Source organism: Melanostigma gelatinosum (assembly GCF_949748355.1).
Source record: "Melanostigma gelatinosum genome assembly, chromosome: 12".
In the NCBI taxonomy this organism is placed as follows: Eukaryota; Metazoa; Chordata; class Actinopteri; order Perciformes; family Zoarcidae; genus Melanostigma; species Melanostigma gelatinosum.
Genome location: NC_136645.1, coordinates 19783446 through 19795666, shown reverse-complemented (window position 1 = coordinate 19795666; position 12221 = coordinate 19783446). Strand labels below are relative to the sequence as shown.

The following is a 12221-nucleotide window of genomic DNA, read 5'->3' as shown; positions in this document are numbered from 1 at the left end:
GCAGTGACATATTTTCCTGTTGAGTCCACTGCTGTCTTAATCACTAACAGGAAGGGAGGCGAAGCTTTCAGTTATTTTTTTTACAACATGAGACCCAGGATGCTCTCTGTGTTGCCCAACTTCCGTGGATACAATGAGCACATGCAGCCTCAGGAACAATTATGGGATAATATCAGAGATGTGACAATAAAGCTCTTAACAAAACACACGCTGCCCTCTGTGGATTAGATGAGTGTACGGAGGCTCGAGTCAGAAAAAATACCACAATACACTGGAGATCATCTCAATTTATTAGGAAAACATACAATGTAGGCGATGCAATTAAAGCAAATTAAACGGATTCATTTGAAACAGTTCAAGCACACAACATGGTGCCCAACGCTTACACCAAACCAGAACCCAACAGTAAAGTGAACATCCAAATAAAGCAGTCCGGCTGATACAAACTTATGAAAATCATTTGAATGCATAATGAGCAGAGCGATTTCTCCAGACAGAAAAGTATTTCACTCTCTTTTTTTGTCAGGCGCTCCTGCTATTTCCCACCCACCCGCTATGTGCTTCATGTGCAACAAGGAACATATTGGAAATCTCTAGATTCCTCCAGAAGTTGAACGTTTTATCCCAACTCAGTTCAACACCCATAACTTAAACAGACCGGGACCAGGAGCCCCGCTTAACGTCCACATCCAAAAGTCTTATTCCAGTCTTCATACTGCTCCAGGTCTTTCGACGAGACGCTGGGTCGTACCGTCTTCAGGGCCTCCTGGAAGTCACAGTAGAGGATTGCTCGCACCTGATCTGCAGTGATGGTGGCGATGTCAATGAGCTGGATGCTGCGGATGGGCCCCAGCGCTGCCTCTCGACACGGCTGAGTCATGTCAGCCCCGGAGAAGCCCTCGGTGGCTGTCACCACGCTCTCCAGCTCTTGCTCCCTCAGCTGGTTCCTCTCCTGAGTCATGAGGTTCGTTACTATCTGCCAACGGGCGGCTGCCTCGGGCAGGGGGATGTATAACCTCTTTGCCAGGCGTCGCCGGGCAGCCTCGTCTATCTCTTGAGGCCGGTTAGTGGCGCCCACCACCAGGATGCGTTCCTCGGCGGCCGTTGCCGCCCCGTCCAGCTGAACCAAGAACTCCGTCTTTATCCTACGCGACGAGTCGTGCTCCCCGTCTGTCCGCTGGGACAACAGCGAGTCGATTTCATCAATGAAAATGACAGCGGGCTGGTGGCAGCGGGCAATGGCAAACAGGGCTCGCACCATTTTCTCTCCCTCGCCCACCCACTTGGATGTGAGCGATGAAGCGCTGATGCTGAAGAAGGTGGCGCCCGACTGGCAAGCTATGCATTTTCCGATGAGAGTTTTCCCGGTCCCCGGGGGTCCAAACAACAGGATGCCTCTGGGTGGACCACGGAGGCCAGTAAAGATGTCGGGTCGCAGCATGGGCCAAACCACAATCTCCTTGATGGTGGTCTTGGCAAACTCCAGGCCCGCTATGTCATCCCAGCTGACGGGAGGCCCGTGGTCCATGATCTCGCTCATGATCAGCTCGATTATCTTTGGCTCAAAGTTTTTCAGACGCTCATCCAGGATCTGAGGCTCCTGGTTGGAACTATGGCTCGCCCCTCCATCTTCCTCCTCCTGTCGCGGAATGGGTGACACAAATTTAGAAAATGTACCCCGGGGCCCGTTGGCACCCAGAGATTTCTTCAAAGTTGCTGCCATCCCCGTGGGCTGATTGGAGTGTTTCTTCTGTTGGTCCACAATGAACTGCTCGCGAGCCGTTTTGAAGTTGCCTCCAGCTCGCGGGTCAGTGCCCGCTTGACCTCTGTGTTGCCCCCCGCCACCATCCCGTCCATCTGGGTTGTAAAAATTCTTCCGCTTAGACGGGTTGGAGATGGGGAAGAAGGAGGACTGAGAGTTACGTGGCCCCCCTGAAGGACCAGGGTTTCCCTGTGGAGGAACTGGAGAAGAATGACTAAACACAGACTGGGCTGGAGGTCGGAACAGCGATTTTGGATTACCCGACATCCCCTCAGAGCCTATTGACCTCTCAACAGTCATATTAGTTAGTAACCTGCCCTCTCCTCCCACAGTTATATTAACATCTCCTGGTGCCACGAGGGAGCCTCCTCCCCCTGTCCCTGCCTGAAACATCCTCTGCACGCAGGGCAGCTCCAGCACACTCTCCGTGGTCAGCGACGACTCCCATTTGTCACTGTAGTTCCTCTGACTGCGGGCCAGATGCAGCGCGCTCTCCGCGTAGTTGTTGAGCCCCGTGCGGGGGTCATCCGAGTCCAGCACCGAGGCGTAGCGCTCCGAGTAGGTCCTGAGCAGGCTGGCTGTGCCGGCCTGAGAGAGCTGGGAGCTTGCCCATGCATACTGAATGGAGAGGACGTGGGCCCGGTAGGCATCGGCCGTCTGTTCAGGTGTACAGTTGCCAGATGAAATGTCAAAGGACCTCCTCTGCCATTCGTCCAGGTGTGCTCCACTCATGCCTGGCCTGCTCCAGTCTGATGAAGGAGAAGGGACCAAAGTTATTAAAAATACATGATCTCAGTAAAAGCCAGGGTATGCATCATCACTGACCCATACACACTAAAAAAAGTTACATCTAATTAAATGATATACTGTTATATGAGCATGCATATGATACAGGGACCCATTGATTTAGTATTGCTCTGCTTACTGCCTACGTTCAGTCAACAGCATGGCCAAAGCATTGCTGTATACATCCCACTCATTAGCATCTCTGCCTTAAGACCCTCCCAGCCTGGTGACGTCAAATGCCCAAAAGTCTTTGCAACTCCACCACTTTCATTTTTAAAAACATGCTTTGCTTGTCTGCATACAGCAGTTGTATTTAACCTCTAAACATTGTTGTTTTATCAGTTTTAACCAAGCTTCTCCAGAGCCACGGAGGGGAATATAAAACTGTTGTCACTTTATGAACAGCGACATTACATGACAATGTGTCAAACACCCCTTTGAGCAGCAAAGATAACGTTAAATATCTCATTTGATGTTAGTTGTAACTCAAGGGAAGTTAACTGGCAAAACGTCTGCAGTGTCATTTAACTTTTAGTAAACATTCATTCAACTGACAGGGGAGCCTAGCTTGTATTCTCTGTGACATGCAGTTACAAACAGTCTGGAAACAGTCCTATTCGTTTACAAAATACAGACATCACGTGTTCAAAGGAAATACACTGCAACACACAACAGGCCACAACACTGAGGATGACGGACGACACTTACTATGAGGGATATCCTCTGATAAGTAAATAGGTGCTAGACTAAACATACAGGGGTTTCATCGTGTTAAAAGCTGCTGTTTAGTTGTTCCCGCCACTTGTTTCTTCTTCAGCTGACCGACTTCCTGTCACGTCACAATTCGTTCTCAGGAAAACCTAAATTTGTTCTTTCACTTTCACCTAATGTAGAGCGAGACCTCCAGCCAAACACTAAACAAATTGTATCCGTATTGGATTTACAAAACATTGACTTATGATGAAAATATGAGAATTATAAAGAGCTAAGCTGAGGCAAATAACTTATTTTGAAAATGTCGGAACGGGACCCATAACTTGTCACAACTAGGGAGTGCTGCATTTATCCCCCAGGTCCGCCCAGAGAGCGGCCACGAGCTGTTATGTGTTATTATGTCGCTCTGTCAATTTACACGTAACGCTTCCGGATTCGTGATAATATATTACAGACTACGAGTCAGTCTTACCCAGAGTCTTACCCTTTCTTTCGAGCATTAAAACTTTATTCTCCAGACTGTGGTATCAACCAAAGACACAAGTGTCCGACCTGCTAACGGTGTAGTGAAGTGTACGGCGCCATCTTCTGGCCGAAGCCACAACCACAACGCGATAAATGTAACGATTAGAGTGTCACTTTATCGTGTGGCATGCTGGGAAATGTAGTACCAGCGTTGTTGAAATTCAGTCGGTCACTGAATTTCTACGTAAATATTTTTGAAGGGAATAATACCTTTACATACATTGCATTCAGAATGGTGTTTATTTACTGAGAATGTATGTTAGACATATTTAAATATGTATTACTCTTGTTATTAGTGTACGCGTAAACTACAGTAACCACAAACGGGGAGGTTTTTGTTTATGCTGTCGACTGTGGATGACAGCGACTGTCGAGCTGCAGAGTATCAAAGAATACGCCGCCGGTGGGGAAAAAAGCCGCTTTTGTGATATTGTGTAGCTAACTGGGTAGTTAGTTCATATTCTGCACTATTCGGTATTGAAATCTCTGTCTTTGATGAGAGATACAGAAAAAAGTTTCCTGAATAGCTATTCATAGTGGTCGCAGTCCGTTAGCCAAAGCTAAACCGGAGACGGGATCTCAATTATCGTTCATCCAGACGGGACCAGCCCCAGGAGCCGGTTGCAGCAGTCAGTCACACCCTTGTCTGGGTCAAGGGAACCCTGTGCGCAGCCACCTTAAATTGCATATCCTCCACATGTTAGGGTGTTTTATTCAAACAAATACTAATAACCTCAGGCTTCTGAATTGGAGCTTCAGAACAATACTGGGAGTTAGCGGTTAACTGGGAAGTGTGGGCTGGATATGACTGACTCATCGTCATGGCACGGACGGAGGAGATAACCCCGAACAGTCTGTCTGCTGCAGGGCCAACCAAGACAGTCTCATACCTAGCTAGACGGCGAAGTTATTCAGACGTTTATATTACATACTTCCCCTCGTAGTCAGCGTGGCAGCATGAATAACCCGATGTACACGTTTGTCAACCGTGACGAGAACAGCACTGTTTATGCAGAAGTTTCCAAAATCCTCCTCTCAACCGGACAATGGAAGAGGCTGAAAAGAGACAATCCCAGATTCAACCTAATGCTTGGTGAACGGAACAGACTGCCCTTTGGACGTCTGGGTGAATATGTTTTTATTTCTTTCATATGATGCTGACACGAGTCTGTTTGTGTGCCGTATTTAGTGTGAAGGATGAGGCAGCTGCTGTGACTGCGCAGGGCTGCTTCCTCCAGCATCCTGTGGAAAGATGGTCTCTCTCGTTTAGATGTGCACGCGTGTATTTTTAATCCATGTCATCACGTGGGTCCCCACAGGTCACGAGCCAGGACTGGTGCAGCTGGTGAATTACTACAGAGGAGCAGACAAGCTTTGCAGAAAGGCGCCCCTGGTTAAGTGCGTATTTCCTTTTTTTTAATTACACATCTGTATCTTTTGCTGTCATTCATGTGTATCTTTTTTTGCACATGAATTATTTAAAGGGGGGTTACATTAGCTGACCATTTCCCTTCTCTGCCATTAGGCTCATAAAGACCAGCCCAGAGCTGTCCGACTCCTGTAACTGGTTTCCAGAATCCTACATCATCTATCCCACTGACCTCAAGACCCCGGTTGCTCCAGCCACGAATGGCATCAGCCATCTGAAGAGCAATCCCAGGACGGATGAGCGGGAGGTTTTCTTGGCCTCCTATCACTCTAAAAAGGAAAGTGGGGAGGGCACAGTGTGGATAGCCAAGTCTTCCGCCGGAGCTAAAGGTAGATTCTGTTATCCACGTATTATTGTTTTAAATCCAAGATAGGAGTAAGCCTTAGTTGTCAGACATTTCCCCTTTGGTGTGAAATAGATAACATCTGAAGAGTTTTTCTCTGCTAAAGGCAACAATCTTTCTGTGATAAATCCCCTTTTATGGGATCTACTCCTTTTTTGTCAACTATTTTAAGTTGTGGTTTATGACACCAGTGGCAGCTTCACATATTTGTTCTGTCTTGCAACAGGTGCTGGCATTTTGATATCCCATGATGCTAATCAGCTGCTGGAGTACATCGATAATCAGGGGCAGGTCCATGTTATTCAGAAGTACCTGGAGAAACCTCTGCTTCTGCAGCCGGGACATCGGAAGTTTGACATCAGGCAAGTGTTTTACGTGTAGCCCACAGTGAACACGCCAGTCTGCCTGGACTTTGTAACTGAGGCTGTTATTACGCTGTGCCGTTGCTAGGAGCTGGGTGCTAGTGGACCATCACTACAACATCTATTTATACCGGGAGGGTGTGCTGCGGACGTCCTCGGAGCCCTACAACAGCTCTGACCTCCAGAACATGACCAGCCACCTGACGAACCACTGCATCCAGAAGGAGCACTCCCACAACTACGGACGATACGAGGAGGGCAACGAGATGTTCTTTGATGAGTTCAGGCTGTACCTGCTGAACACTCATAACGTCACCCTGGAGGCCGCCATATTACCTCAGCTCAAGCAGATCATAAAGTACGTCCTTTTTGTTTTTGCTGCTGTTTTTAATCGTTGGATCCCAGGTAATAGAAAGCATTGCTAAGCTATGGCTAAGCTATGGCATTGAAACATGAAATACATGTTTTTTTTCCAGCCTCGTACTGTATCCAAACACAAAAACTAGCATATTTGTGTGTGTCTTCAAACTCTACTACTGAAAACAATGCTGACTGAGTTGTCAATTCAAATCTGTCTTAGTTGACAGTGAACGTAAATAACATGTTCTCGTTGAAGATACTTAATAAGTCAATGACTTATTACTCTTATAGCGAACTGGATATAAACACGACCAATTAGACGAGACAACGTTTTTGTACGAGAACATTTTTTGCAAATGTGAAAGCCACTGACTTCAGCTCGTAGAAATGAGCATAAAATCACATTATATTTGTGGGGACTTTGATAGGATTGTTCACTAAAAACAAAAACAGGTTACCGGTATTTGGCTTTCAAACTCACCCTGTAGGCTCGTACAGGCATTTTTAGACAAGTTAGCAGCTCTAGGGATGTTGATCTGTCAGTCGGTCCACTTTGGTCAAGACTGAAACATCTCGACAACTATTCAATGGATTGAAGTGGAATTTTGCACCGACATTCGCTGTCATTTGGTCAAACTTTCGTGTTGTTCATTACTTGGGTTGATGACCAAATACAGATAAAATCAGCTGTACTTGTTGTTTTGTGTTATTTAGCAGATGTTAGAATGCAAACCCGCTAAACTAACGCGATGAACGTGATAAACATCCTGCCTGCTAAACATCAACATGCTGGCATCATCAGCCTCACAGAGCCGGTGGTTCTAGACCCTTTGTCTTGATACCTGCAATATGCGTGAGAATAAAGCTATTTACGTCTGACATCTGACTTTATTATCGAGACCACAAAGCCAGTCACGGAGCTGTAATATGTGCTGTGGGACCTTTGGCAGTTAGCCTTGTACTGCGCACTTCTCTTTCAAACGGCAGTCGAGGTCTGTAAAGAAGCGTTCCCGATGAATCGTCTCGAGTGTTAGCACGCGGCGGGGCCTTGTTGAGGTGTTTTGTCGAGCTGCCCGGCGATTGGAAATGATTTTGCCGTCTGGTTTCACAGGAGCTGTCTGACATGTATTGAGCCGACAATCAGCACCAAGCACCTGTCCTACCAGAGCTTCCAACTCTTCGGATTTGATTTCATGGTGGACGAGAGCTTCAAAGTGTGGCTCATTGAGATCAACGGAGCTCCGGCCTGTGCGCAGTCAGTACCATTCAGCTGATCATTTGTGTTCAAAATGTTTCTTTCATTTCTATTCGTTACTGTTTTTGTTCCTCCGTCCAGGAGTCGTACAGCCTTGTTCTCTGTCGCCTATTCACATCTATACCTGCAGTCTGCATTTAGACTTCTCTTGGCCTCTGTTTACAATATGGAGAAAACAAGCTTTGAATCCATTTCCCTTGTTATGTAAAAAATGTGTGTTTGTTGTTTTTCTTCCTTGGAGGATCAGAGTCAGAAATACCGGTAGGAAAGCTTTGAAAGCATTATCATCGTTTCAAAGATAAACAGTAGAATTTCGCTCCTTACTGAACTTTTATTTTTGGAACTTTGACTCGTCTGTGAACTTGACGCAATGCAAGCATGCCATGACAGTTATTTTCCTCTGCTAGATATTAAATCAGTCATCCTTCCCCCTCCAGGAAGCTGTATCCGGAGCTATGTCAAGGCATCGTGGATGTGGCCGTTTCCAGTGTCTTCGCCCTGAACAGCGGCGGTGACTCCTCATCTGCATCCTCATCCCCTTATTCTTCCTCCCCGTCCTCCAGCTCCATCTTCACCACCAACTCCTGCTCCTCCCCCAAACTGAGAGGGCCTCTCCACGTGGGCCCTTTCACTCGACTGTAAGCACACGCCAATCCTCCCCCTTCGTCTCCTCCGTACGGCTTCTTCACGCTCCGTCCTCACTCCTGAACTCTACCTGAGAAGTAGCACGTGCCGGCGAGCGTGGAGAGGGAAGTCACCGAGCTGCAGGGAGGATCTCTGCTCTCCTGATACCAATGTTACGAATGTGAAGACGGCGACGAGCGGATTCGGGGAGTTTCTGAATTGAGGACGGACGTCCTTCCATCTCGGTCCCACCACCAGACTGTAGTGCCTTACATTTCCAGCCACGCTCCCTTACAAAGACTGCCAGTTAGCTTGCTCTGTTGCTGTGAGTCCTACTTGTTTTATAAGCCTTTGCACTGTTGCCCAGGAAAGTCGATGCGGTCATGATCAGTCCACAAGAATGAACCTAAAACTAGACACTTGGCATTTCACATCTTAGTGAATTTGTGCAATTCTGCTATTTTTCTCATCAGACATAGTTTCGTTATTGCAGCTTGTCTGCAGCTATCTGAAGCCCTTCGTTTCATTTAGGAATGTGAGCAGCGATCAATAGTTTAAACTTAAAAAAGACTAAAATACTAACCCAACTGTCTGAGCTGAACAATCAAGCCGTCAAGGTCAACATTCCTCTCAACATAACCGCTTGTACGCAACATTTTATTTACATTCAGGGTGATCTAACTGAACAGGGAGGCCGTCCTTCATCTAAACCCAGGTTTAAGTCTGTCCTAACGAGTGTCCCTGACCTCTGACCCCCCCCCCCCTACGGCAGAGAGCAAAGACAAAAGAGAACTCCCATGAAGTATTTGTTCTCAACAAACTCCTTACAGCACACAGTCCAGCTGAAGATGTTTTTTTTTGGATTTGTCATTTGAAGAGAGCATGTTTGTGTGAAAGCATGTAGTGGAATGCGTCCTCGTTCAGGCCCCCGCATCAGCACCTTTTAGCCCAGTTTGTAAAAAGAGCTGCCCTGATGCCTGTTTTATTTCTGCTGTATGAAGAGCTCGACTGTCATCGTGAGGTGTTGTCAATAAGTGTCTGGATTATGGGTGTTTTGAACCGTCGTCATGAAAGTAGAGTAGCTTGTACGAAGAGTGTTAAAGAGCCCAAACCGACAGGACGCGAGAACATACGACGCTACTTCATGCTTTCTACACCGGTCTTCTTCAACATACTGCGTCAGATGTGTTGTTACCAAAGAGCCGGTTCTTCATCCCATCAATGCCTCTTCTTCAGTTACTGTTAGTGTCAGATCAAGTCTTTCTACATTTGTTTTTATTATTATTATGTTATTCTTCCTTTACTTTTCTTTTGATGAATCTCTTTGTAAATAGATGAGACATTAGATGTGTAACTGTCCAAGATGACTTCAGACATGACATTTTAAATGAGCTGAACATTTGTGACAGCTGCACTTTGGGGAAGTCGATTTAACTGTTTAACTCCAGGCGCTCATTTTGAACAGAATAAGTCAATCCAGGAGTTTTCGTGGCGCGTCTGTCATCATGGTAGAGTCCCTGCTGTTCCTCTCTTCTATCCTCAATTCAAACGTGTCGAGGCTTCACTTCCCATGTTGCGAGTACCATCCATTAAGGGACACCATCAGAGCATTTATTTATGTTTTTAAATGTGTGTTTTTTGTGTTTACAAGCTGACTCTTGGGAAATACAGGGTATGTCAGAGAGATGGAGTAGTTACAGAGCAGGTACCACTGTCAAGAGATGTGGATATTGTGGGATTGATCCCAGTGAGTAATGACATACGATGAATCCATTCCTGTGATGTATTGCAGAGCCCTGATGTAGCTCAAATTATGTATGAAAGTTTGGGGAAATATCAATGTTGGCAGAAAATTGGTGTTGATGTGATGATTATGTTGGGAAATGGGTCACAAGTGTTTGCTGATTTCTTTTACCTATCGGAAGCAAACTGTCAGTATTTGTTTTAATTAAATTTTTAAGTGAATGTCTTTTCATCAAAGGGAAAGTTGCCTTATTGAGAATTGCATTTTGATAAAAAGAAGCAATGAACCTCCAGCATTCAAATGCACCTTCATTTATTTGTATTTAAGAGATTTCTCTTCATTCATTATGCGACCTCTTGAATTCAATGATGTCATTTTCTCAATTTATAATGTTTTCCTCATATTTCTCCTGGATTTCCTCATCCTTACCAAAGATTATATTCCTGCTGTATTTTCAGTGTCGAACTATGTTTTGTAGTTGCTGTAATCTGGACTTTATCACATCAACTGGCCAACAGGATCCATAATCAAGGATCATGTTCAGAGGGCGTCTGTGTTTCTGTTGCTGATGTTTTATCCAAACTCTTGCATGAACATTTGTCTTTATCAGACACAATATTACTGGAATAAAATAATATTACTAGTATCAAGCCATGCCGTGTGTATATTTCTGCTTCATGTGGTTAATTTCCCAAAATGTTGGACTGTTACTCTACTATATATACTTCTCAATATGAAGCAACACTAAACAGAACTAGATAGAAACGTTTTTTGGACCATGAATGCAGCTTAAGAAACACTGAGTGGCCAGAAAGAGAAATCAAAATGTCCCCACAGCTCTGGTGGAGATGGAATCATCCTGAGGACGGCTGCTGTCTTCCAGATGTTTTCACGGTCAGGTCACTACCGTTACATCCTCACTGGTCTTGATGAGAGATGTATTAATTAATGAAGGCCTAATTAATGAAGTTCACGAGGCTGTGCCACGTGCGTAAAATGCGCAGAACGCATCTTTCAATGTGGAGACACATCGATCCTGCTGCTGTGTGATGACCACAAGTATTTAATAAACTAAAAGGAAAGAATACTAAATACAAACAAACGGCGTGAACATACACATTAGTGTGAAGATAACACTGATTTAATAAAAAAAGGTTGTAGTATGCAGATAGCACAGTATTGATCTATATCCAGGAGGTGGCAGCAATGCCACGTAATTGATGCCGTAAAACCCCGAAGAAGAAGAAGAAGAAGAAGAAGAAGAAGAAGAAGAAGAAGAAGAAGAAGAAGAAGAAGAAGAAGAAGAAGAAGAAGAAGAAGAAGAAGAAGAAGAAGAAGAAGAAGAAGAAGAAGAAGAAGAAGAAGAAGAAGAAGAAGAAGAAGAAGAAGAAGAAGAAGAAGAAGAAGAAGAAGAAGAAGAAGAAGAAGAAGAAGAAGAAGAAGTGTTCTTGCTCCCCCTGAAGAAGACACATGTGGAAACGTAAATAAATAGATTGATGAAGTGAACAGGTGTGTGTGTGCTGTCCTCCTTCAGCCAGAGAAGAGTTCCAGCAGCAGCACAAGTTTGATGATTTGAGTTGTTTCTTTGTTTGAAATTCATAAGGCTTCATAAAACTCTTCTTAAGGGTTATAAAGAATAAAACATTGTGGAAATAATGTTTTATAAGTTCTGCGTTCATGATGCTTCATACCTCCATGTCAAAGTGACAACGATGTTTGTGTGTGTCTGTGTCTGTGTGTTTCTTTCCTTCTGCTTATCTTTCTCTCTGCCTTGTTGTCAACAAATTATGAATATAATGGTTTATGGGCAGATGGGGGTTTGTCAGTGTTGGGGAAGTTGCGGATGATTGTTTACAAGTTTTTGATTATGACGATAATCACAATAATACTGTTAATATTCGTAGTAATAATGAGAACACATCAAAAAGAAGAATATGAGTCCTGTGTTACACAGCACATTATAACGACCATAACTTTATTCAGTTATTCAGACACATAGAGAACTGCTCCAACGTGTCAGAACAGATTATAATTTCTACGTTTCTGAAATAATAAAATATTACTAATTTGAACTGATCATTTGCCTGTTTGTGAGCAGTGTCGGGCATTTTGACCCATAACATAATGGTTGTTATTTCTTCCACAATAATGAGTTAATAAACCATAAAGATGTGAATCGTACCACCTTAACAGAAGTAACAACACAGGAGAGTCAGAAGGTATAAAGAGAGTCAGTACACATCTACAAAGTCCTGACAAGAGAACTATTAGACAACAAAAGAAAGAAGCTGTGTGGTTGAACCAGACTTCACTAAAT

General features: G+C 44.6%; 2 protein-coding genes across 2 annotated transcripts; one reads left to right on the top strand and one right to left on the bottom strand.

The window, feature by feature from the left end:
* Positions 1-317: 317 nt before the first annotated feature.
* fignl1 (fidgetin-like 1) lies at positions 318-3346 on the bottom strand. The gene is made up of 2 exons (XM_079279941.1): positions 3257-3346; positions 318-2511 (listed from the first exon to the last, which is right to left on the bottom strand). Exons 1-2 carry the CDS (start codon positions 3300-3302, stop codon positions 677-679), a joined length of 1881 nt encoding a protein of 626 aa, XP_079136067.1. The 5' UTR covers positions 3303-3346; the 3' UTR covers positions 318-676.
* Positions 3347-4181: 835 nt separating this feature from the next.
* On the top strand, positions 4182-10541 carry ttl (tubulin tyrosine ligase). Its single transcript, XM_079279981.1, has 7 exons — positions 4182-4913; positions 5107-5185; positions 5313-5545; positions 5786-5921; positions 6010-6279; positions 7393-7536; positions 7974-10541. The coding sequence occupies exons 1-7, from the start codon at positions 4745-4747 to the stop codon at positions 8176-8178; spliced, it is 1236 nt and encodes a 411-aa protein (XP_079136107.1). The 5' UTR covers positions 4182-4744; the 3' UTR covers positions 8179-10541.
* The last annotated feature ends 1680 nt before the right edge of the window (positions 10542-12221 follow it).

Bases quoted from the DNA above. Each gene is read 5' to 3' on its own strand.
- ttl (XM_079279981.1), top strand. From the start codon at position 4,745: ATGAATAACCCGATGTACACGTTTGTCAACCGTGACGAGAACAGCACT. The intron at 4,914-5,106 runs GTGAATATGTTT...GGGTCCCCACAG, and splicing joins ACTGCCCTTTGGACGTCTGG to GTCACGAGCCAGGACTGGTG. The intron at 7,537-7,973 runs GTCAGTACCATT...TTCCCCCTCCAG, and splicing joins GGAGCTCCGGCCTGTGCGCA to GAAGCTGTATCCGGAGCTAT.
- fignl1 (XM_079279941.1), bottom strand. From the start codon at position 3,302: ATGTTTAGTCTAGCACCTATTTACTTATCAGAGGATATCCCTCATA. The intron at 2,512-3,256 runs GTAAGTGTCGTC...CTCCTTCATCAG, and splicing joins ATCAGAGGATATCCCTCATA to ACTGGAGCAGGCCAGGCATG.